The 27,662-nt window shown below is 38.6% G+C and overlaps 1 protein-coding gene across 1 annotated transcript in view; it reads left to right on the forward strand.

The window, feature by feature from the left end:
• slc24a3 (solute carrier family 24 member 3) overlaps positions 1 to 14,366 on the forward strand; it is a 131,797-nt gene extending 117,431 nt beyond the window's left edge. The window contains exons 12-17 of the mRNA XM_088351433.1: positions 9 to 249; positions 2,778 to 2,944; positions 5,159 to 5,273; positions 8,318 to 8,430; positions 10,759 to 10,824; positions 13,980 to 14,366. Coding sequence (XP_088207559.1) covers positions 9 to 249; positions 2,778 to 2,944; positions 5,159 to 5,273; positions 8,318 to 8,430; positions 10,759 to 10,824; positions 13,980 to 14,129 — 852 coding nt within the window. The 3' untranslated portion in view covers positions 14,130 to 14,366. The remainder of the gene's footprint in view (positions 1 to 8; positions 250 to 2,777; positions 2,945 to 5,158; positions 5,274 to 8,317; positions 8,431 to 10,758; positions 10,825 to 13,979) is intronic.
• Positions 14,367 to 27,662: the final 13,296 nt, after the last annotated feature.

Consider the following 27,662-nt stretch of genomic DNA (forward strand, 5'->3'; position numbering starts at 1 on the left):
GTCCGCAGAGGCAGCGTCTGATAAACTCTCGAACGTTGACCAACGGCGACTCGGAGGTTCCGGTAAAAGGAGCGAGCAAGCGGGCCGTGGAAAACGGTCTCTCCGGAGCCGATCGGGTGGTCAACATGCGGCGCGAAGATCACGAAGCGGGCAACGAGACGGAGAACGAAGACAACGAGAATAATGAAAACGACGGGGAAGAGGAAGAAGAGGATGGGGAAGGACCTTTTGTTCCATTCCAGTGTCCTGGTACATGAAACCTTTCAACTTATTTTCATCTAACTTAAGCCATACAAATGGTATGTTTTCTAATCAACCGAATATTCTGGACAAAAGCCACTACTTTTTTGCAATATTTTGCTTTAAATATCCTCTTTTTTAGGTATCATTTCTTCACAACTTATGCAGTCTAAATACAAAACACCACGGTGATATCTGCAAATATTTAGGATGCCCTTGTAGAGAAATAAGTTGGATGTTTTTGAAAACAGAATTCATGTAATACATAGAGAGCAACATGAAAGTTTTAAAAGTACTTTACTCAATATTTACAGCGTTTCACGATATTTAAACATGTTCACCCACACATCAACTCCTCAGTTCATACATCCGAATTGAACTGCATTTGATGTTGTCGATCGAAAATGCCACACTTCTCTTTCCGAATCATGGGCATCAATGTCAGGCCGCTAAAGTTGCCTTTAATCCTCGAGTGATGATAACAAACAAATTCAATATTATCCATTACCCCGGCAATCACAACACAAAATACGCGTCTTTGTCGCAATCTGGCTCTATTCTCTGCAGTATGGTATCCCTGGCGGTGTCGTCTAGGAATTTAGGGCTCACATTTTACGCTACGTAGCCCCCATTCCCATGTTGTTTCAGCACAGCAGTAAATATGAGCATGCCCTTTTTTTTGTCATCTCTAATGGTCTCATGAAACAAAAACCCGTAACGTCAATAACTCGAAGCAGAAATGTAAATAAGATTAAAATAAAAAACTAAGTACTGTTAACATTGTTTTAGTATGAATAGGCAAGTCTGAAGGTGTAAGTTTTAAGTCCAGATTTGACAGGGTGGCAGAATTTACATCAGGTGGTCATGAGTTCCTGATCTGGGGGGGCAGAGCAGCTAAAAGCTCTGTCCCCATTGAGCTGAGACGGGCGGTGGTAATGTGGATGGGGAAGGAAGATCTGAGGGCGCGCGATGGGGTGGCAATTTGAAGGAGGTTGGAAAGATGGCCTTATAGGTGTACAGAAGGATTTTTCAGGATGTTCTTTTATTGATCGGGAGCCAGTGGAGTTGTTGAAGGACAAGTGTGTTGTGGTGGGGAGAGGGTTTTGGTGACGTTGCGGGAAGATAAAGCCTAGGAGGAGAGGTTTTGAAGAGGAGTGGCCCCAGGACAGAGCCCTGGGGCACACCTGTGGTGTCCGGAGAAGGATCAAAGGAGAAAAACTTGAGTCGAACAAATTAAGTGCAATCTGTGAGATGGGAATCGAACAATAGGAGGAGAGGCGTGCGTTTTTTCCTTATTATACACATTTTATATACACAAAATATCATGTTAATATATTACCGTATTCGCGCAAGGATTAAACAGTCAAAAACTATCGCTGACAACAATCACAAAACATTGGATGCCACGGGAATCAAACCCAGGTTGCGGCAATGAGCGCGCCAAATCCTACCACTAGACCACCAGTGAAATAAATGACATGAAAAGGCATTGTATCTTATTATTACACTATTTTGTACACAGAACCAGAGAGTTAGCTGAGAGATATATACAAACGCAAAAAAACACGATGCAGAAAAGGTTAAAGTCTTGGGATTCAAGAAATGCCAACCATTCCTTAGTTTCTATTTTCTTTTTAGCTCGCAACTTTACTGTGCATATGACAATAAACACTTGGAATTGAGTTTAATTCACTCAACTCATCACAGCAACATCAAGATCGTTCTAAAACAAGATACCAGGAAAATATAAAGCCGCATAACTTACCTAAGTTCTCACGTTCAATAATGATACGCAATCATGGCCTTCTTACAACCGTGAGTGAAGTAAATCCAGGAGAGTAAAATATTTACAAATACAGACTAATGAAACATGTTTCTTTATGGCGTACTTTAGCAAGCTTGCTAAGCTTGCTACGCCATTGCTAAACTCGGCCAATTGCAGGGTTTGTTTTGGCTCTCTAGTCAATCCGAGGCTCCGAATAACTTCAGCCAATAACGATCGATTTAACTGATGATTGACACATCTGTTTCGGCCAATTGCAGGGTTTGTTTCGGCCCTCTAGCCTATCCGGGGCTCCGAATAACTTTAGCCAATAGCGATCGATTCAAATGATGATTGACACATCTTTTTCGGCCAATTGCAGGGTTTGTTTCGGCCCTATGGCCTATCCGAGGCTCCGAAATAACTTTAGCCAATAGTGATCGATTCAAATGATGATTGACACATTGGTTAGCCAATGAAACGCCGGTATATAAATCCCAGCATACACCGCGGACTACTCCACGTTCGGGGGAAAATCGAGTCGGCGGCTGTTGCGTAAGTTGCGAGACCTTGCGATTTAATGTTGAGCCATATATAAGGCGCACTGTATTATAAGGCGCATGGTCAGCTTTTGAAAAAAATTAAGACTTTTAGGTGCGCCTTATAGTGCGGAAAATACGGTAATCAAAGCTGCAGTTAATCGTTCTGTAATGTTCTGTCAAACTATGAAAAAACATCAAAAGGTAAAGTATTGACCATTGTTTTTCATTGGCAGCTGGATTATGCAACAAACTGAAGTGGTTACTGGCCTGGCCTCTGTGTCTGCTGCTTTACTTCACCGTGCCCAACTGCGGCAAACCTCGCTGGGAGAACTGGTTCATGCTGTCTTTTGTTTCCTCAACCTTGTGGATCGCTGCTTTTTCTTACGTCATGGTTTGGATGGTAAGATATTTGAAGGACTACCCTAGCTTGAGCTAGGTTCTACAACCCCTAGTAAAAAGTATGGAATCATCAGTCTTGGACAAGTACTCACGCTGACGCGTTATTCCGGAGAACAAACTCGGATAAAAGCATGAAATTTAACTTGATGGCATTCAGAAACACTTAAAGGAATGAATAAAAAACTTTGTGGTGGTCAGTAAATGCCAATTTTATAAACCCAAAAAATATGGAATCATTAAAAAACAGACAAAGAAATACCGATCAAAACATACAACCATCCATTCATTATCTGATCCGCTTATCCTCAGTAGGGTCGTGGGGGTGCTGGAGCCCATCCCAGCTGTTCTCGTGCAGTGGGCAGGGGACACCCTGAACTGGTTGCCAGCCAATCGCAGCGCACACAGGGACAGACAACTTGCTCAATCACATCTAGGGACAATTTAAACTGGCCAATTAACCTGCATGATTTTGGGATGTGGGAGGAAACCGGAGTACCCGGAGGAAACCCAAGCAAGTACGGGGAGAACATGCAAACTCCACACAGGAGGTTTGATCTCATGACCTCAGAACTGTGCCGCACACGCGCTAACCACTGCGCCGCCGTGCTGCCCAACAATAAAAACATGTCATTAGTAATTAGTTGCACCACCATTGACTTTTATGACCGCTTGCAGTTTCTGAGGCCTGGACTTGATGAGTGACAAACAGTACTCTTATCAATCCGGTGCCAGGTCTCTTTGATTTTAGTTGCCAGATCATCTTTGGTGGTCTAAGTCTTGTTTTTTTTTCAATTTCTACCACATGTTTTCAATTGGGTTGAGATCTGGGCTATATGCAGGCCATAACATTCTCCAAAGAATGCTTTCACAGTTTTTCTCAGTGGCATGATGCATTGTCATCTTGAAAAAATGAGTTTATACTCTCCAATCGTTTTATCAACAACAGGAAAAAGAAAGCTGTCCAAAATGTCAATGTAAACTTTTGCATTCATTGCAATTTTCCCCAGTGCCCGAAACGGCACCAAACAAAAGTTTCAGCATCACCACCTTGTCCAATGCAGATTTGTGTCTCATCACCGAAGATAACGCTTATCCAGTCATCCACAGTCCATGATTGCCTCTCCTTAGATAATTGCAGCCTTGTTCTTTTGTGTTTAAGCATCAACGATTGTTTCCTTTTAGCTCTCCAACACAAAAAAATCCCATTTCCTTTAGGTGTTTTTCCACAGTTCTGTCACATACATTTGCTCCTACTTTCTCCTGTTTCCTCATCATTTGTCATGTTGTGCATTTACTGTTTTCAAGACGTATAGCCTTTAGTTTTTTGTCTTGACGCCTGCATGTCTTTCTTGGCCTTGACTTAACAACTTTCCCATGCTGGTTTTACTTGGTCCAAATCTTATCATACAGCTGACTGAACAGCCCGCATCTTTGGCAACCATACGAATAGAGTTACCTTCTTCAAGAAGTTTGACGATCCTGTCTTTGGTCTCAAGAGACATCTCTCTTGTTGGAGCCATGATTTTTGCCAATCCACTTAGTCTAGGAGCCCTCCAAGTTGTAATAACTGCAATGTTTTTGACTGCTGACTAATGCAAAGACTTAATCTAAGCCAGGTGCCCAATTAAGGAAAGTAAATTGACTTGTTTTGTCCTTATTCTCTACTCAAAATGCACTGATTCCAATTTGTTTCCTCTGAATGGAGTGATATAAAAGTAGCATTTTCTGACCCCACAAAGTTTTTATTCATTTCTTTTAGTGTTTCTGAATGCCAAGGAGTTGCACTTATAAAAAAGACGTTATTATTTGTTCATGCTTTTTATCTGAGTTTGTTCTACAGGATAAAATTTCAGAGTGTGTACTTGTCCAAGACTGACGATTCCAAACTTTTTGATAGGGGTTGTACAACAGGATACTGGCAATCATTTATTTAAAAAAAAAGTATTTCGTGTTGTATGTATATAACGCATTCTGTAAAATGGTCAGAAAATGTCCTCACTTTAAGCAGGGAAGCGTTTATTCCACTTTGAAAGGTAAAATTGCTGAATTGAAAAATTGTCTTTGAAAGTCTTGAAAAAGTGCTTGAATTTGTCCATGAAAAAGGTTTCAAAACCTATGCAAAGGAACTGCGAAAAGTTTGCTACCTACTGATGCTGCTTAGATGGCTACTGTGTGTGTAAACTCTGAGACACTCTCCATGGTTTTCTTGTGTCAGGTAACAGTGATCGGTTTTACTTTGGGCATCCCGGACGTCATCATGGGCATCACTTTCCTGGCAGCTGGCACCAGCGTACCCGATTGTATGGCCAGTCTCATCGTCGCAAGACAGGGTAGGCAAACAAACCCTAACCATCAAAACTGATTGTCTAACGGCAACCAGAAATGCACAGAAATCAAACTTAAACTGTATTAATGTTATTTTATTTACTTCACTATTTGAAAAGGTTGCTATTTTATTTTTTATAAATGCATGTAGCGTTTTTATTGCACTCTTTCTTTACCAGATAAAGGGCACGTTATGCACGGTTATGGTTGTCTCTTTCAAAATAAAAATGACATCAAAAATTGGATTTCCTAATTGCGTTTCTTTCATTTTACCAGAACAATTAACCATACCTTAATTCATTTATATATCAAAAAAGTTAAACTCGAGCTGGCATCTAACGACAGAGTAGTCACGTGGTGTCATGATTTTCCAATTGCCCTCACCTGCGCTCACTCGTTCAGCCCCAACTGCCACTTGTTCCCTAATTAATCCTCCTCCTATTTAAGCACGTTATTCTCGTTCACTCCTTGTCAGTCCGCCAGCAAACCTCCGCACTTGCAAGGCAAGCATTTTTGACAATGGCTCCCATTCTGTTCCCGACCTGTTCTGTATCCTGTATCGATCCCCGGGCTTCCTTATTGTCTCGGATTACCTGACTTGTTCCGATCCACGCTCCGTCTCCCGTCCCGGCTGCCCAACTTGTTCCGATCTCAGATCCACGCTCCGTCTCCCGTCCCTGCTTCCCAACTTGTCCTGATCTACGCTCCATCTCCTGTCCCAGATGCCCGACTTGTTCCGATATCTGACCACGCTTCTCTTGCGAGGGCTTCCCGCTCAGCCTTCCCAGCGAGCACTAAAACATTCGTCAAGTCAAGTCCCTTTCATTTCAATAACCCTTAATCACAAAATGTCTCAAAGGATTGAACAGGTTACAATTACACCATCCCCTGATCTTAAACCAACATGCGGGCAAGGAAAAACTCAAAAACCTCAACATGAGGAAAATGAAGAAACCTTGAGAAGTGGTAATCCCCATTCCAGAATGACCAGGGTGCAATAGATTTTGCATTGGGTTCACCTGATCTTAAACCAACATGCAGGCAAGGAAAAACTCAAAACTTCCAGGATGACCAAGGTGCAATATATTTAGCATTGGGTTCCCCTGATCTTAAACCAACATGCGGGCAAGGATAAACTCAAACTCTTAGCACGAGGAAACTAAGAAACCTTGAGAAGGGGCCTCACAAGTTGTAATCCCCTTTCCAGGATGACCAGGGTGCAATAGATTTTGCATTGGGTTCCCCTGATCTTAAACCAACATGCAGGCAAGGAAAAACTCAAAACCACAGCACGATGAAAATAAGAAACCTTGAAAAGGGGCCTAACAAGTTATAATCCCCCTTCCAGGATGACCAGCGTGCAATAGATTTAGCATTGGATTCCCCTGATCTTAAACCAACATGCGGGCAAGGAAAAACTCAAAACCCCAGCACGAGGAAAATAAGAAACATGAGAAGGGGCCTAACAAGTTTTAATCCCCCTTCCAGTATGACCAGGGTTCAATAGATTTCGAATTGGGTTCCCCTGATCTTAAACCAACATGCAAGGAAAAACTCAAAACCCCAGCACGAGGAAAATAAGAAACATGAGAAGGGGCCTCACATGTTTTAATCCCCCTTCCAGTATGACCAGGGTGCAATAGATTTAGAATTGGGTTCCCCTGATCTTAAACCAACATGCGGGCAAGGAAAACCTCAGCACGAGAAAAATAGGAAACCCTGAGAAGGGGCCTCACAAGTGGTAATCCCCCTTCTAGGACGACCGGGGTCCAATAGATTTAGCATTGGGTAACAGTAATAACAGAAAAGATAGGTAATATGTTGAAAGACAGCAACGACGCCTCAAGCCTGTCAAATAAGAGTAACAAATTGTTCTAAAAAGGACTATTCGTCCTTAAAACCCTGCTAAAAATCCTGAAAGTGTACCTAAAGTGTAAAAAATAGACACAAGAGCATTTCCTCTCCTGTTTGATTTGAGTGAAACCTTTGTGGTGTTGAAAGGTGACAGCCTGATAGGGATAACTCAACTACTTTTTGATCTGTGCTTTTCTGGCTCCGGTCATTAAAAATTGAAACAGGACTGTTTGCCAGGGCTGGTGTGAACTTGGCATCAGGGTTGGGTAGGGTTACTTTAACTGGATTACTTTCAATGACTTTTGGATTACTTCAATACCAAATATGCTAATAAAAGACAAAAGAAACGAAATATGAATCAAATGATGACTCACAACACGTGGTAAGCTTTCTCTCCTGGCTTTGATCTCTTTGATTTCCGGCAAAACTAACATAAAATGCGACAGAAACAAAGTGAAAATAAATCCAAACGGCTTGCCAAAATAATTTTTGCTGTTCCATGTATTCCGTTACTCCCCGAGCCTGCACAAAATTGAGTAATTTAATACATATTTAGTTTATTTTGTCTTTTAGAATAAAATAGAATAGAATATACCTTTATTGTCATTGTTACAAAATGGGTTAACATATTGTGACAACGAAATTGGGCATGACACTCCAGTTTCACAGAATTACAGTGAGGTAAAAAAACCAAGAAGATAAAGGAACAGAGAAGATAAGGTTATAAAACAAGGAGGATAAGGTTATAGTTATAATTTACACAAAATTTACACAAGAAATGTCGGCATGTAGGATGTTACATTTTTCTTAGCATATTTGGTATTGGAGTAATCCAAAAGTAATTGAAAGTAATCCAGTTAAAGTAACCCTACCCAACCCTGCTTAGCATCACCTGGCTTCACTTTGTGCTCTTGTCACCATCCTTACTTTTCACGCCATCCTTTCTTATCACGCCATCCTTTCTTATCACGCCATCCTTTCTTATCACGCCATCCTTTCTTATCGCGCCATCCTTTCTTATCGCGCCATCCTTTCTTTTCACGCCATCCTCTTTTCACGATATCCTTTTTTACGACATCGGTCAGACACGTGACGACATCCAGCTAACCTTTTGAACCTCCGACCGAGTCATCTCCGGAACTTCCGCTCCCGGATTTCTGTCACCTGACGACTTTCTCTCTGTCCTTTGTTTCAGGAATGGGAGACATGGCGGTGTCCAACTCTATCGGGAGTAACGTGTTTGACATATTGGTGGGTCTCGGCCTTCCCTGGGCTCTGAAGACGCTTGCTATCAACTACGGCTCGGATGTAAGCGGCGAAAAACGTGATCAATGTATTCCGATATACGACAGAAATACAACCTGATCTGAGTCGGGGTTGCATTTTTCGGCATTCAAGCATTTTAGTACCTTCGGAATTTTCGGAGAGATATATTCCAAAAAGCTATTGTTTCATCAATTAAGAATAAAGGTGTCCTATTTCTCATCTCATCTCATCTCATTAGCTGCACCGCTAATCCTCAGTAGGGTCGCAGGGGTGCTGGAGCCCATCCCAGCAATCATCGGGCAGTGGGCAGTGGACACCCTGAACTGGTTGCCAGCCAATCGCAGGGCACACAGGGACAGACGACTCGCTCGCTCATTCACACCTAGGGACAATTTGGACCAGCCAATCCACCTGAAATGCATGTCTTTGGAATGTGGGAGGAAACCGGAGTGCCCGGAGGAAACCCACGCAAGCATGGGGAGAACATACAAACTCTGCACAGGAAGTCCTGTAGCTGGATCTAAACCCACAAAGGAGGTTCCCAAGACCTTAGAACTGTGCCGCACACGTGCTAACCACTGCGCCGCCGTGCTGAAATTCAAAAAACGCCAGAGTAACATTTACAGACGCTCCCCTACTTACGACCATTCGACTTACGATAAACGGTAGATACGAACATTTTTTTCAGGATGTCGAAAAATATCCGGACATTGCTTTAAGTTAGATTTTGTATTGTGTGCACCGTTTTCCGACTAGAGGACATTACTGTAGTGGTTATATCCGCCACTACCGGCGTGTGGTGCTGTGAGAGCTCACCCAGCATCCACCCCGAAGAAGAAATCCGGCTTCCTCTTCCTGGTTTTTGCGTAAACAAATGTACTGTATCTCCAGCGCGCTAAGAACTTTGACATTTTTATTGTTTAATATCTCATACATCCATTCAATATGGTTGGTGTAAAGTGGAAAGAAGAAGCGAGCCGTTTTTTAAATGAATGTGTAATAAGAAAGCTTGATGCGGTTGAGAAAATGGTCGGAACGCTTTTTTTCGGCCACTTTTTACCACGGAGGAGGAAGTCGTCTAACTGTTAAAGCTCATCTTCCAAAAGTAAGTCAAAAATAACTTTATTTATCTTTATAGAGCATATTATTTTATGAAATGTTTATTTTTTTAGTACAAAACAATACAGGTTACTTGTACAAGCCTTAAACATACAAAACATAAAACTGAAGCAACTTACGAACAAATTTCTCCTTCGTAAGTAGGGCAGCGTCTGTATAATGAATTACTATATTATACACCAAACCAAAGCGAAACCCCTTTACAGGCTCCAACAAATAAAAAAAACTGTAAAAACTAAGGCTGCAACAACGAATCGATCAATAAAATCAATTAAAAGCATTGGCAATGAATTTCATCATCATTTGTTGCGCCGCGCGATTTATACGCCACTCTGCACGTAATTTCAATGGAAATCTGTCGAATACTTCAAAACTTGAATAGAGGAGAGAATCAAGATTGTGTTTTTTTTAATTGGATTAATTGATTAATTGGAAAAATAATCAACCGATTTGTTGATTATTAGATAATCATTTGTTACAGCCCTAGTACTAACTCTTTTCTCATTCGTAAGTAGGGCAGCGTCTGTACTTTATTTTCCTTTTCTCTTTTTTTTTTTCTACCTCATTATTTTAAGCTTATACGCAAAACCTACAGTTGAAAAAAATACGTAGAATGAGTAAATAATTATTTCTTATTCAGGTATACATACCTATCAACCTGTACGTTTTTGCCGTACAAAGTACGTTTATTGTGCATTTTAAGACGTGAACGACGTACAAGAAAATCTGTACGGAAAAACGCAAATTTGTCAAGGATGGGTATACACCGACTCACGAAACGGCAAATCAATCAAGTCAAACGAGTTCGCCGCGGTAGCCTCTATCTCGGTATCGTTTTTTTTTTTCGTTGCAAACGAAGCCAGCGGTTTGATGCTACTGTGCGCATGCGTCTGCCGCCTGGGCATTTCCCATCATGCATCATTCCGTGGTAGTTGTGTAGTGAAAGGAAGTCCGTCTCTTTTTAAAGAACCGGCTTTTTTGGCTCAACTCGCTAAAGAGAGCCGGCTCTCAAACGGCTCACTTGCTTTGATGCATTATATTACTAATTATCTGTGAAATAGATCTCATAAGTCACAATATTCCATTCTAAATCATTCATCATTTGGAGTATTCATATTATTCATGCAATCTTTTAGTATATCTTGTTTTGGTTCAGTAATATAGCATGACAAGCTAGTGCTGCTAATGATTTGACAATCACGAGATTCATTTTCTTCCTTCTAGTAATTTCAACCTATTATTTTCTCGCAGATCAAATTATACAGCAAAGGACTGATTTTTTCTGTGGGGCTCCTGCTGGCATCTGTCTTTCTGACGGTGAGTTTGCATTTAAATGTCTCATCACATCCAAACACGATACACAATAGCGCAAATGTTGTTGGATTTTTGTGTATTCCGAATGAAACATGGACTCGTTAAGTTAAGATAAGTAAGGAAATAATGAGGGCTGCTAAATACTATAGTACTTACTATGATATAATATTTCTTACCGAAACCAATATTCTAATCTTGAGTAGTCATTTATATCCATACATCCATTATCTGTGCCGCTTATCCTCAGTAGGGTCACGGGAGTGCCGGAGCCAAGCTATTTTCGGGCAGTGGGCAGGGGACACAATCACAGGGCACACGGAGACAGACAACAATTCACTCGCTCATTTCCAACTAGGGACAATTTGGACCAGCCAATTAACCTGAAATGCATGTTTTTGGAATGTGGGAGGAAACCGGAGTGCCTGGAGTAAACCCACACAAGCACGGGACAACATGCAAACTCCACACAGGAAGGTTTGATCCCATGACCTCAAAACTGTGCCACACAAGCGCTAACCACTGCACTGCTGTGCTGCCTGGTCATTGATATATGATATAGATATTCTTATCTATCTATCCGTCTAATTGTCTATCTCTATCTATCTCTATCTATATATGTTTATATCTATCTCTAGCTATCTCTCAATCTCTCTCTATCTATCTATCTATCTATGTATATATGTTTATATCTATATATGTCTATATCTATCCATCTCCATATCTATCATATCTACCTATCTATCTATCTCTATATCTATCTATCTGTCCTACCTGTCTTTCTCTTCTTCTCTATCTATCTACCTCTATCTATGCATTTCTATCTATCTATCTATAAATCACTTCATCCCTGTCTATTTATCCCTATCTATCTATCTATATATGTCTATATCTATCTCTATATCTATTTATCTATCTCTTTATATCTCTATCTGTACATGTCTATATCTATCTATTTATCCCTATCTGTCTATCTATATCTATCTCTATATATATTTATCTATCTCTATATATCTCTATCTGTCTATCTGTATATGTCTATATCTATCTATCTTTCTCTCTATCTTTCTCTCTATCTTTCTCTCTATCTATCTATCTATCTATCTATCTATCTATCTATCTATCTATCTATCTATCCATCTATCTGTCTCTCTCTCTCTGTCTCTCTCTATCTCTCTCTATCTTTCTCTATCCCTCTATCTATCTCTCTCTATCTACCTATCTCTATCTATTTATCTCCTTCTATCTATCTCTATCGCTGTATCTCTATCTATTTATCTCTATCTATTTATCTCTATCGATGTATCTCTACCTATATATCCCTACCTGTCTACCTATATATCTTTATCTCTATCTCCCTATCTATGTCTTTGTGTCTTTATATCTATCTCTATCTCTCTCTCTCTATATATATATATCTCTCTATCTCTATCTATCATTAAAAAAAAGTATTAAATTTAACTTGCCTAAAGCTGTAGGAACCCAGTGTGGCCAAAGGGCTACTGCCATCATCTGGTGAAAAGGTGATTTGTACAAATTTGTTTTATACTCCAGTGAACATTACCGGTGGGCCACATATTGTTATTTTATGATAGAGGCCGCGGACCACGGCCTGTAACTGGCCCCCGGTCCGGACTTTGGACACCTGCTCCAAGATTTCTTTCAACTTTTCCCAATTTTTGATAATAGTCCCAATGGTCAATTGTTTAAAGCCGTGCAACTTAGCAAGGGAAGCCATTCATGTGCCTTCTTTGTCGTTTTTAATGACCACAAGCTGTTTCCATGTTTTTTGATTCTCCCTTTAGCATCACTGCAATCCATGCTTCCCATAGTGGATACACACAGTACAATGAAGCAGTATTGGATCACTGACACGCAGTCTTTACAAAGCACACGAGGTTCTGAGCGAAACAAAGAGAGATGGATGAGCATTGTGGGAGGGAGTTTAACCCATAGAATCATGGCATTTTCATGATGCAAATCCATAGCGACATTCTTGCTTCCAATTGTTTTGCTGACAATCTAAAATGAGCTTTTACTTAATTTAGATATTTGAACTTCTCAATGCAACAAAAAATACAAGAATAAACGATTAGCTTTTTTTTCTTTCTACAAATTTAAAGTGAAATAAAGGAACCCTGAAAAACAAAATGTATGTATAAAAATGGTAAATGGTCTACATTTATATAGGAGTCAATGAAGACCTTTCTAAGCGCTTTACAATGTGCTTCACACTTACCCATTCACACACACACTCACACACCAATAGGGAGTCAGCCATGCAAGGCGCCTACCTGCTCATTGGGGGCATTCAGGGATTCAGTGCCATGCCCAAGGACACTTTGACATATAATACAGAGGAGCCGGGAATCGAACCTCCGACCTCTTGATCCTAAGACGAGCGCTCTACCTCCTGAGCTATTTGCAGATCGACAAATAGTTTAGCTTTTTACACACTGGACAGATTTAAAGTGACAAAAAACAAAACACATTCCACAGAAAGAGGTTCTGGAAAGCTTGCAAGCTATTGGCAAGAAGCAGAAATGACATCTGACATGAGGGAGGTGGAAGGAGGAAGCCGCGCGTCCTTTACCCCTACACCGAGGAGCAAAATCTATTTGGGTTTAGTGATTTGAAGTTAAGGCAGTAGTTACTGTGTGCGGCACCGTTCTGAGGTCATGAGATCGAACCTCCTGTGCGGAGTTTGCATGTTCTCCCAGTGCTTGCGTGGGTTTCCTCCCACGTTCCAAAAACATGTCAGGTGAATTGGCCGGTCCAAATTGTCCCTGGTTGGAAATGAGCGAGCAAATTGTCTCTCCCTGTGTGCCCTGCGACTGGCTGGCAACCAGTTCCCTGCCCACTGCCCAAAGATAGTTGGGATGGGCTCCAGCACCCCCGTGACCCTACTGACGATAAGCGGTGCAGATAATGGATGGATTTGGAGTTAAACTGATATTGTAAGCCCCAGTCCAAGATCTTACCTCTAATTTAGATGGAAAAAATCATGGGAGAACCTTGTTAACAGAATCAGAAACGTATGGCGGACTGGATGAAATCATCCGACGGACCGTGTCTCTTCCGCAGACCGTATTTTCGGCAACAGCTCACTGGTTGAAAACACTGATTGAGATTATACATTGTGTTTGCATGTGTGTGTTCAGGTCATGGGAGTTCACCTCAACAAGTGGACGCTGGACAAGCGTTTGGGCCTGATGTGTCTCCTCCTCTATTCGGTCTTCCTGTGTTTTTCTTGCCTGATCGAGTACAACATCTTCACCTTCGTCAACCTGCCCACCTGCAGGGATGACTAAGAACCACCGAATCACACGCAGACACACAATCGCACCTTCAGACCAGACGTAGGATTTGAATCTGAAATAGATGGCGGCGCACCAGAACGAGCACCACGAGTGCAGATAACCTCCATGTTGAAAATGACCGTACTTTGCACGCCATAAGGCGCACCAGACTATAAGTTGCAACCCCGAAAATAGTCTTTTATCATATTTTTCATACTTAAGTCCCACCGAACTACAAGAGATTGAGACCGCAGTTTACGCATTCGGTATATATCAGGCAGGGTTGGGTAGGGTTACTTTAACTTGATTACTTTCAATTACTTTTGGATTACTCCAATAGCAAATATGCTAATAAAAGACAAAACAAACTAAATACGAATAAAATGACTTAATTTTGTGCAGGCTTGGGGAGTAACGGAATACATGGAACGGCAAATATGGTGTTGGCAAGCTGTTTGGATTTATTTTCATTTTGTTTCTGTCGCATTTTATGTTAGTTTTGCCGGAGATCAAATAGATCAAAGCCAGGAGAGAAAGCTTACCACGTGTTGTGAGTCATCATATTATTCATACTTAGTTTCTTTTGTCTTTTATTAGCATATTTGGTATTGGAGTAATCCAAAAGTGATTGAAAGTAATCCATTTAAAGTAACCCTACCCAACCCTGAAAGAGCCACAGTATATAGAAAATATGATGAGGCAAAGAGCCGCATTCTGATTGGCCAAGAGCCGCATGTGGCTCTAGAGCCGCGTGTTTCCCACCCATGGTATATATTATTTGATCAGGCGGTAATCGCAAAATATTGTATGCAACGGGAATTGAGGCCGTGAGAGCGTCAACACAAAGAGCTTGTCTCATTATCGCACTATTTTACTCATGGTACCAGAAACAATGATTTGTAGAGTGCATTGTGATCATTCAAACTGTGTCTCCACTTCTTCGCCTGTGCTTTAATAACAGTGTGGTTTGATATGTATACATACGTAAAAAAAGATAGATAGTAGAGTATAGTAGAGTAATCCCTTGCTGTATTGCAGTTCCACTACTTCGATATTTTTCATCGCGTATTGTGTTCGGAATTCTGGTGAGTTTACCAGTTCTCCCGCCCTTTTTGCGCTTGACAAATAGACATTATGTACGCACGGATATTTTTCATTTTCGAGTTTCTCTAAAAGAAAAACAAAATGCCATAAAAGCACTAAAAGACAGAGGAAGAGGCTTTCTATCGCCAAAAAAGTTGGACTTCTAAGTTGGAGCCATGTGCCGGTCTTTGGCGGTTCCTTGTGGCTCCCTGGCGCGTAATCAAAAATGTTTGATAGCAAAAAACCATTTTGTTTTTGTAAGACACGTCCGGAAGCTAAATGCACTTTTCCATATCAGCCACATGAGGGCGGCAAAGTATCATGTAAAGTTAAGAGGATTGTGTCCTTAATTCATACAGTTTTATCAATAAAACAGGGATATTTTTTTTAAATCAGGATTTCACAGTATGTTTACAGAATACTACTACAGAAAGATTTCTACTGGAATACTACAAAAATACTACCGAAATCTTACTACGCAAATGTTAAAAAAAAAAATAAAAACACCGAAATACCATTATACAAAAAAAGGAGCTGAAAAAAAGCAATCCGACCATTTTCTCAACCGAATCAAGCTTTCTTATTACTTTCATTTCAAAAGAAACAACTCGCCTGTTCTTTAAACTTTACACCATATATGATAGATATAGACATATATAGATATAGACATATATAGATAAATAGACAGATATAGAGAGATAGAGAAATAGATAGAGATAGATATAGACATGGACGCACAAGATATTAAACAATAAAAACATCAAAATTTACTGGAGATACAGTATAGTAGGTTTACCCACGAAGTTTTTTTTTGTAAAAAGAAAAAAAAAAGTTTATAAAGTACAGTACTTTAATTTATAAAACAATTACGGGAGCTCTTAATTGGGTTTCGTTTCGAGTAATAAATAAATCAATAAAAAATAAAAATTTTGGAAAAAACTTCCATTCTCTAACATACGTCGGTGAAGAAGTGGAGAGACTGTTCAACCCATTAGAGTGCACTATGCAAATCTGTGTCTCTGGCAGCACGATTAAACATAGTGTGATCATGAGATGCCTTTTCCTTTGTTATCTGTGCCACTGGATGTCTAATGGTAAGATTTCAGATGCATACAATATTGAGCGAGATACTACAGTAAAACCTTGTATAGTAGGTAACAAAATCACGTACTGCAACATATAAAGCGCACTTTCTCGTTTGTGGCTTAATCAGGGTTTTTAGGTGCGCTTTATAGTCCGGAAAACACGCTCTAATTTATTACGTATGTCTTTGTTGTTTTATAAGAGAGCAATGATATCAAAGACCACATATTTTCGATGTGGCGGACTTTATTCTTTTTCCCATTTTCCCATTATTATTATCGGTAACCGGAGGTTAAAAGCGTCGTTTAGCACTCTAATACCGCTCGGATTGTTAGCCAGGAACTGGCATCTGCTCGAAAGAGTTTGTGCAGCAGATGGGCCAAATAATATCTCAGCTGGCGAGCGTATCCTGGATTTTGTCCACGATTGACGACATCCGGCCATCGGGACCATCGGAGTATTCAAAGCGATCCCCGTAACATATCCGGGGCGTTACTACCCGATTTTTTTTTTTGTAAATGTCGGCGTCTCATCGCAGCTGATGTATGTTTTGTATTTAGAAGGAATTCATTAGCTTCGGAGCGAGCTATGGGTTGGAAATTTGTACATAGGTTTTTGTGTAAATAGCCTGCAGATGGCGTTATAGATTATTTATTGTTGGCATATTTATTCTTCTGGAGGTGACAGAAGTTTGTTTATTTATGGTGCCAGGGTCGCTGCAATTCACTATTAGGGACAGAGAAGCACAATTAATGAATATTTTTGTTATGACTCCATTTACAGTGCCTGGCGAAATTTCACGCTTCGGTTTTTAAAGCTAAAAAATGGATGATGTTTCAATCGTGAAGTGGAACCGATTATTCCAACATTTGATATTGTATTTAGAACGGACACACCGGAAAGCGGTTGTTGCAAAAATATGAGCCGGCTCCTTTAACTCCAGAAGTTCCCTTGATGACTTCTGAATGATCCAACGTTGATCTAAATGACTAACAATGACAAACATACATGTCAATAAGCCTTGGTTTGAATCAGGGTTCCTCTGGTTGCTTGTAATTCTTATGAATGCTTAAATTTTAATATTGTGCTTTCAAGGTTTGAAAAGCGCTTGAATTTTGGGTAAAGTCCTCGTAAAGGCTTGAAGTTGTTTCCATGTTTTTTGGCAGGTTCTCACTTGAAATATAAGACTTACAAAACTAGAAGAAGTGACTTTCTTTGGCTTGTACCCACCTTTTATGCATTGTTAGTGTTGGTGGGATCAATGATTATAATACTACTAATAATAATAACAATAATCAGTATTTATAACAATACAATAACTTTTTTTTTTTAAAAGTATTGCAGAAATGGAAAAATTCACATAGAAAGTCCTTAAGTGCTTGAATTTGGCCATGAAAAAGGAGTATGAACCCTGTTAAATTCTGGCCATCCCTCTGAAAGTTCATCCCAAACAAGGAGAAAACTAATCAAAGAAACAACCAAAAGGGCCATGATCACATTAGATGACCTGAGCAATAGAGATAGACCATAAAACCAATGCAAACCTACCAAGACCTGGCCATCCCTCTGAACATTCGACCCAAACAAGGAGAAAACTAATCAAAGAAGCAACCAAAAGGCCCATGATCACATTAGATAACCTGCACGCATGATAGGAGCCAATGGACAACAGACAGAATTATGAAGACCGGAGAACACACTAGGTATGTCCGAGATAAAGTTGTGGAAAAGTTCAAAGCAGCAATGGGATACAGTAAGATTTTTTTTAACATTTAAACATCGCATTGGGCACTGTGTGAGAGATAGAGAGAGAGAGACCATAAAACCACTGCAAACCTCCCAAAACCCGGCCATCCCTCTTAACATTCCACCCAAACAAGGAGAAAACTAATCAAAGAAGCAACCAAAAGTCCCATGATCACATTAGATAACCTGCACACATGATAGGAGCCAATGGAGAACAGACAGAATTATGAAGACCGGAGAACACACTAGGCATGTCCGGGATAAAGTTGAGGAAAAGTTAAAAGCATGAATGGGATACAATAAGATTTTTTTTTAACATTTAAACATCGCCTTGGGCACTGTGTGAGAGATAGAGAGAGACCATAAAACCACTGCAAACCTCCCAAAACCTGACCATTCCTCTGAACATTCGCTCCAAACAAGGAGAAAACTAATCATAGAAGCAACCAAAAGGCCTATGATCATATTAGATAATAATAATAATGATAATCAGTAATTATTAACAATACAATAAATGATTTTTTAATAGTACAGCAGAAATGTGAAAATTCGCTTTGAAAGTCCTTAAAAAGTGTTTGAATTTGTCCATGAAAAAGGTTTATGAACCCTGTTAAATGCACCTGCTCTGTGATGACTTCTGAGGTCCGCGAAAGGAGACAATGGAGAACAGACAGAAGTATGAATACCAAAGTACACACTAGCCAAGCCTGGGATGAAGTTGTGGAAAAGTTAAAGATAGGCCTTGGCACTGTGTGAGCAACAGAGAGAGACCATAAAACCACTGCAAACCGCCCAAAACCTGACCATTCCTCTGAACATTCTCTCCAAACAAGGAGAAAACTAATCATAGAAGCAACCAAACGACCCATGATCACATTGGATGACCTGCACGCATTCACAGCTAAGGTTGGACAATCTGCGCATAATAAAACTATTTGTTGTACTATATATGTATCTACTTTTTTGGGCAGAGTGAAGACAAGAAACCCCTTTAGGAAAGAAAACCCTAAAAAAGCCCACGAAGCGAAATGGGAGACACAATATCAAATGTTGGATCCATTTGTCTCTCAAATTTTGTTGATTCTTAGAAAATACCCGGAGTTGACTATCTACTAGTTTGAAGGCAATACGTCAAAAAAAAATTGAATACTTTCGCAAGGTACTGTAGAACGTGTATTGATGTTAGGAAAGCGAACAAACTAAAGTCAAAAAACTTGCACTGTCGAACCGAACCAGCTGGAGAAAACTACCTTTCCGACTGTTTGTTCTTCAAACGTTCCGTGCTGATTATAAGGACCCGTTTCCTCATAAGATGAAGCGATTTTTTTCGTGTTTTTCGTGTGAAAAGTACTACGAACGAGTCACGAAAAGCAAAGTACTCCTTTAATACTGTACGTGGATTTATTAGCCGGAAATTTATTGGACTACTCTATGTAATATAATGAAGATATTTAACGTCCTTTGAATACTTTATTTTTCCGTGGAGAAAAACTTTGTATTTTCTATTGCCTGATGTTTAGATTTGTCTCTATTTGGTAGGATTACTGGAATATTTTTCATAGATTTTAGAGCACGTATTGTACTTTTTAGAACACTCCTAAAGACTTTAAAGGGCCAGTGTGTATTATTTAGCTCTTCTTAAAAAACCATAAGATACAAAAGGTATTTAAATAATAAGGAAAAATATACAAACTGTGATACAAATGTGCATATTTTTTTAAATAGTCAGTCAAAATATTTGCATTTATTTTACAAAACGAAAGTCGCACTTAGAGGGAGATAGTACTACGAGAAAAATACTACAAAACTAAATATCGAATGTATTTCCTAAAAGCAGGGACTTCATATATCACTTTACTCTAATTCTGAAAAGAATTACCACAGAAACGCTACAAAAGTACTGCTCCAGGAGTAGTACAATACAAAATACTATGAAAAAAATATTTTATTACTACAGCGATACTGCAAAAATTATACCGAAATCTTAAGACAAAAGTGCTACAAATTTACTACAGCTGGAATACGATTATACAAAAATACTACCACGGAAATACAACCATAGTATTACTAGAAAACAATACTACAGAAAGATTACTACTGGAATACTACAAAAATTCTAGCAAATCTTAAGACAAAAGTGCTACAAATTTACTACGGCTGGAATACTAGTATACAAAAATACTACCACAGAAACACAACCACAATATTACTACAGAATCTTACAACAAAAATGCTAAAAAAAAATACAACTACCGGAATACTCTTATACAAATACTACTACAGAAACACAACCACAGTTATACTATAAAATACTACGACAAAAATATTACTGCTGGAATACTACAAAAATACTACCGAAATCTTAAGACAAAAGTGCTACAAATTTACTACGGCTGGAATACTAGTATACAAAAATACTACCACAGAAACACAACCACAATATTACTACAGAATCTTACAACAAAAATACTAAAAAAAAATACAACTACCGGAATACTCTTACACAAATACTACTACAGAAACACAACCACAGTTATACTATAAAATACTACGACAAAAATATTACTACTGGAATACTACAAAAATACTACAAAACTAAATATCGAATGTATTTCCTAAAAGCAGGGACTTCATATATCACTTTACTCTAATTCTGAAAAGAATTACCACAGAAACGCTACAAAAGTACTGCTACAGGAGTAGTACAATACAAAATACTATGAAAAAAATACTCTATTACTACAGAGATGCTGCAAAAATTCTACCGAAATCTTAAGACAAAAGTGCTACAAATTTACTACAGCTGGAATACGATTATACAAAAATACTACCACAGAAATACAACCATAGTATTACTAGAAAAGAATACTACAGAAAGATTACTACTGGAATACTACAAAAATTCTACCAAATCTTAAGACAAAAGTGCTACAAATTTACTCCGGCTGGAATACTAGTATACAAAAATACTACCACAGAAACACAACCACAATATTACTACAAAATACTACTACAGAATCTTACAACAAAAATGCTAAAAAAAAATACAACTACCGGAATACTCTTACACAAATACTACTACAGAAACACAACCACAGTTATACTATAAAATACTACGACAAAAATATTACTACTGGAATACTACAAAAATACTACAAAACTAAATATCGAATGTATTTCCTAAAAGCAGGGACTTCATATATCACTTTACTCTAATTCTGAAAAGAATTACCACAGAAACGCTACAAAAGTACTGCTACAGGAGTAGTACAATACAAAATACTATGAAAAAAATACTCTATTACTACAGAGATGCTGCAAAAATTCTACCGAAATCTTAAGACAAAAGTGCTACAAATTTACTACAGCTGGAATACGATTATACAAAAATACTACCACAGAAATACAACCATAGTATTACTAGAAAAGAATACTACAGAAAGATTACTACTGGAATACTACAAAAATTCTACCAAATCTTAAGACAAAAGTGCTACAAATTTACTCCGGCTGGAATACTAGTATACAAAAATACTACCACAGAAACACAACCACAATATTACTACAAAATACTACTACAGAATCTTACAACAAAAATGCTAAAAAAATACAACCATCGGAATACTCTTATGCAAATACTACTACGGAAACACAACCACAGTTATACTATAAAATACTACGACAAAAATATTACTGCTAGAATACTACAAAAATACTACCGAAATCTTACTACACAAATGTTAAAAAAAGAATCAAATAAAACCACTGAAATACTATTGTATAAAAACACTACTATAGAAACACAACCACATTAATACTATAAAATACTATTACATAAATATTACAACTGGAATACTACAATGATACTACCAACATATTTATACAAAAATACTATAACTAGAATACTATTATACAAAAATACTACTACAGAAACACAACCACATTAGCGCTCGTTTTTGGCTGCAGTACACAACACAGCGACATCTAGTGGTCAAATAATACACACTGCCCCTTTAATACAGCTCCCACTTAAGACTTCCGCAACTGTTTAAAGAATCCTGGAAAACGTGTTTCCGGTTCTAACTTTAAAAGGACATTTATTGTACATGTATATTTTTCAATCGTGTGAGTACGCGGAAAACAGGGTTTACATTTGTTCAAGAATTTTGAATGCAATAAATAAGAGCCTGTCACTATTTCATCATTTATAAGAAGAAAATGAGGTTTTTAAGATAGGACTGTTTTGTCACATATACTGTATACAATCAAATGACACCATTCCTATTTGCTAACTTTCATTTTTTGTTCCGAATAATTTGAGTTTTAGATTGACTAGTTTGATATTTGAAAGAATGTCGCACAATTCATAAGATACAGACGCTGCCCCTACTTATGAACCAGATTGTTTGTAAGTTGAATGCGTTCGTGAGTTGCTTCAGTGCTATATTTTGTATGTTTGTGTCATGAACCAGAACAGAAAAAGGACCCAATCGCGTGACGTTCTCACACAAGCCTTTTATTTTACGGGAAATGGGGAGTCATGCACGTTAGGCAGCCGGTCTGGCGCGGAAAGACAGGAAGCCAGAGACCGACGAGCCCAAGTTGATATCGGACGGATGGGATCGATACCGGACAGGACGGGACAGACAGTATAGCTAACGAATCAGGATATCGAAAATGAACAGGAGAAACTAGACGAGAATGAAAACTGGAGAAAATAATAAACAGGACACAAATAGACGGAAACAAAACTGGAAACCGAAGTTAAACAGGACAAAATAAACGGGAACAATAACGGACAGGAAAATCTAACAGGAAAACAGGGCAGAGTCAGAACCCACGTCTTGCGAGGCAGAGGTTCGTTGACGGGCTGACAAGGGAAGCAAGACAGCGCTGAGCTTAAAGTAGACAGAAAGCCAAACGGGCAGGGCCAATTGGGCGCCATGGCAACCGTGACAGTATTCACTCTGCATTGGTAAAAACTGTAAGTCAGTTGCGCTGTTTTTATTGTGTTTGAAGGAGTCTTATGTAACAAAAAAAAAATATACCAAATAAGTCATTAAAAGTAGCAGGAAGCTGGCGGACAGGCCGAAAGTTAGTCAAAAGCTAGTTGATGAATACACTCTGTTTTCATAGTATTAGTAATATAATAAATAGTCATAAAATCTGGAGAAAATAATAAACAGGACAATAATAGACGGAGACAAAACTGGAAACTGAAATCAAACAGAACAAAACAACAGGAAAACAGGACCAAGTGAGAACCCACGTCTTGCGGGGCGGAGGTTCGTTGACGGGCTGACAAAGGAAGCAAGAAAGGGCTGAGCTTAATATAGCCAGAAAGCCAATCTCTCAACGAGCCGTAGCTGGCGCCACACGGGTGGGGCAATTTGGGCACCATGGCAACCGTGACACACACGGGCGCGGCCAATTGGGCGCCATGGCAACCATGACAGTTTAAGGTTTATATAAGTATGTTGTATAAGTAACCTGTATTGTTTTGTACTGAAAAATACCTTAATCTTTATAGAGCATATTGTTTTATGAAATTTTTAAGTTTAACTTACTTTTGGAAGATGGGCTTCAAGAGTTAGGCGACTTCCTCTTTTGTGCTAAAAAGTGGCCGAAAAAAAACGATCTGACCATTTTCTCAACCGCATCGAGCTTTCTTATTCCACTTTCATTTCAAAAGAAGCCTGTTCTTTACACTTTACACCAACCATATCGAATGGATGCACGAGATATTAAACAAAAAAAAAACGTCGAAGTTCTAAGAAGAGGAAGCCGGATTTTTTCTTCGGGATGGATAGTGGCTGACCTCTCACAGCGCCACACAGTGGAGAGAATCATTACAGTACTGTCCTCTACTCGAATAACTACCGAAATATTGCTACTGGAATACTACAAAAATACTACCAAAATCTTACTACAAAAATGCTAAAAAAATACCACTGAAATACCAGTATACAAAACACTACAGAAACACAACCACAATTATACTACAAAATACTACTACCGAAAGGTTACTACTGGAATACTACAAAAATACTACCGAAATCTTACTACGCAAATGTTAAAAAATAAATAAAAACACCGAAATACCATTATCCAAAAAAAAGGAGCTGAAAAAAAGCAATCCGACCATTTTCTCAACCGCATCAAGCTTTCTTATTACACTTTCATTTCAAGATATTAAACAATAAAAACATCAAAATTCTTAGTGCACTGGAGATACAGTATAGTAGCGTTACGCACAAACTAGGAAGAGGAAGCCGGATTTCTTCTTCGGTGTGGATAGTGGCTGACCTCTCACAGCGCCACACGGTGGAAAGAAGCGTTACAGTACTGTCCTCTACTCGTAATAATGTGCACACAATACTCGAATAACTCCAATGTTTGTAAGTAGGGGAGCGTCTGTATTCCTATGGGGACTGTGTGTATTATTTGGCGCCACCTAGTGGTCAAAAACGTAACTCATTTTTAAAAATAATTTAAAAAAACACATCAACTCTCTTTGAATCTCTGTAATTTGTGTTTTTCCGTTCTGCTTTTTAGCGCTCACTGTTGGTTGCGCTACACAATACAGGGACATCTAGTGGTCATATAATACGCACTGTTCTGTTAAAGGGAATGTTTTCTGGTATATTTTTGTGATCCACTAGGGGGCAAAAAAAATCCTCTGAACCATAAATCGTGTTTACAAATGTACACATTTTTAGTAAATAAAAAAACTGTGATTGAGTATATCTGATATGACGCATTGATGCATTAATGAGCCGGAATAATATCGTATCTCCCCTGAAAATAACTCGAGTATTACATCATTTTGGTCTGATTTGCATAGTGCACTCTAATATCATTTTGATATTTAGAAATATATTCCGACTCCGGGGCATATCCTTTGTTCGGAAATATACATGTTGTAATATTTCTCTTTCAATGTCCGGTATGTGATCTTTTTTCTAGAACCAGACTGACAAACTAGTGTTATGGTAACAGCTAATCACTCAACCTTCTTTTGGGGTACTGTACGGAACACAAGACACTAGTATCATGCACTTTATTAACAATACATATTCATGTTTTTTTCCGCTGCTACTTGCATCATGTATGAAAAACCAAAACAGTATGAAGATATTTTGTTGTAACTGAACCAAACTACTACATGTTTTGAAAGAAAATTTTATCTTGAGATTGTGAAATTGTGTACCCGTAAGGATAATATATTGCATATTATGTATTATATGTATATAATAGGTGTAAATGTATATATATATATGCATATATATATATGCATATAGATATTTTGTCTGATGTATATCTGTTGAATATATTTTCATAGAATGTAGATCACCCTTGTACTCCTTTGTTTGGACGTGTGTGAGACCTCTGATGCTAATTGTTTACGCGCATGGAGATTCATGTTCGATATAATAGATTTTTAAAAAAACACATGAAGGTAGTGGAATTCTACCGAATTCTTAGCACTGGATTTCATTCAAATGACAGCATTACTGGGAAGACGTGCATGTTCTGTACGTGAGGGAGAACAAGGTACTATTCAAACAGGGTTTTACTTTGTATTGGTGTTTCAAATGTCATTGTAGAGATCATTTTGCTACCAAAGCATTAATAAAATTGCTCAATGCACATAAGCCCGAGTCGTTTGCCTTTAATCGTTTCGTCCGTTCGGTCGGTGTACGGATCGATGGTTTGATTGATTGGTTGATTGATGTATGGATTAATGGTTTGGTTGGTTGGTCGGTGTATAGATTAATGGTCATGTGAGGTCCTTTCTCAAGGTTTCTCTTTTTTCCTCACACTGAGGTTTTTGAGTTGTTCCTTGCCCGCATGCTGGTTTAAGATCAGGTAATTTTGTAATTGTAATCCTATGCAGTCCTTAGAGACATTTTTGTGATTAAGGGCTTTATGAATAAATGTGACTTGACTTGACTCGTTTGATTGATTGGTTGGTTGGTGTATGGATAAATGGTTTGCTTGATTGATTGATTGATGTATGGATTCATGGTTTGGATTGTTTGGTTTGTTGGTTGGTGTAGGGATTAATGGTTGGATTGATTGGTTGATTTATTGGTGTATGGATCAATAGTTTGATTGATTGGTTGATTGAGTGATGTATGGATTAATGGTTTGATTAATTGATGTATGGACTAATGGTTTGATTGATTGACGTATGGATTAATGGTTTGATTGATTGGTTGATTTATTGGTGTATGGATTAATGGTTTGATTAGTTGGTTGATTGATTGACCGATGTATGGATTAATGGTTTGTTTGATTGATTGATGTATGGACTAATGGTTTGATTGATTGATGTATGGAATAATGGTTTGATTGGTTGATTTATTGGTGTATTGATTCATGGTTTAATTGGTTGGTTGATTGATTGACCGATGCATGAATTAATGGTTTGTTTGATTGATTGATGTATGGATTAATGGTTTGATTGATTGGTTGATTTATTGGTGTATGGATTAATGGTTTGATTGATTGGTTGATTTATTGGTGTATGGATTAATGGTTTGATTGGTTGGTTGATTGACCGATGTATGGATTAATGGTTTGATTGATTGATGTATGGATTAATGGTTTGATTGATTGATGTATGGATTAATGGTTTGACTGATTGATGTATGGATTAATGGTTTGATTGATTGGTTGATTGATTGATCGGTCGGTTGATCGATTGATTGGGTGGTTTATTGATCGATTGGTTGATTAATTGATTGGTTGGTTGATGGATTGTTTAAATGATTGCTCCAACAGTGGACCTTTTTTCACCAAGCTGCTTGGCTCTGTAGCCCTTACCGGACTTGTGGAGGTCTTTGGACAGCACTTTGGTCTTCGCCATGTGACAAGTTCAAGTCTTACTGATTGTATGGGGTGGACAGGTGTCTTTAGGCAGCTGACAACCTTAAACAAGTGCATCTGATTCAGGATGATACATGGAGTGTAGGTTGACTTCTAATGGGTGGACTAACAGGTCTTTCAGGGACAGAATTCTAGATGATACATAGGTATTCAAATACTCATTTGCAGCTGTATCACACAAATAGTTAAAAAATCATGCATTGCGATTTCTGGATTTTTCTTTTTAGTTTATCTCTCTCACAGTGGACATGCACCTACGATGACAATTTCAGACCCTTCTATGATTTGTAATTGGGGGTAATAGCAAAATAGCAGGGTGTTCAAATACTTATTTTCCTCACTAGATAATCTGTCCCATAAATGAACTAAAATTAGAAGCCGACAGTCCTCCCTGCTTCCTCATCCATCAATTTCAACCATCTCTCCTCTCTCCTGCACAGTGTCCTCTCTTTGAAAACATTCTCCCAAGTCCTCTGAACCTCTCAGGGGCACTCTCAATTTCCTTCTCTTCGAGTCTCTCAACCTTCATCTATCTCTGTCGCAACATTTTCCTGTCATGACTTTGTAATTCAGTAAAGCGCTAAAAATGGTTTTTTTAAATGATTAACTATTAAAACAGAGCGACAGGGGGAAGAGTACTATTCTCTGCATTTCAGACACCCATGTTTACTCGATTTATCGTGTTTTCAGTTTCTTTTGACTTTAATGGCGTGTCACAAAAGTATTTGCCAAGGAGACCTC

This window comes from Urocampus carinirostris, chromosome 13 (genome assembly GCF_059441175.1).
Source record: "Urocampus carinirostris isolate Australia breed hairy pipefish chromosome 13, RoL_Ucar_1.0, whole genome shotgun sequence".
In the NCBI taxonomy this organism is placed as follows: Eukaryota; Metazoa; Chordata; class Actinopteri; order Syngnathiformes; family Syngnathidae; genus Urocampus; species Urocampus carinirostris.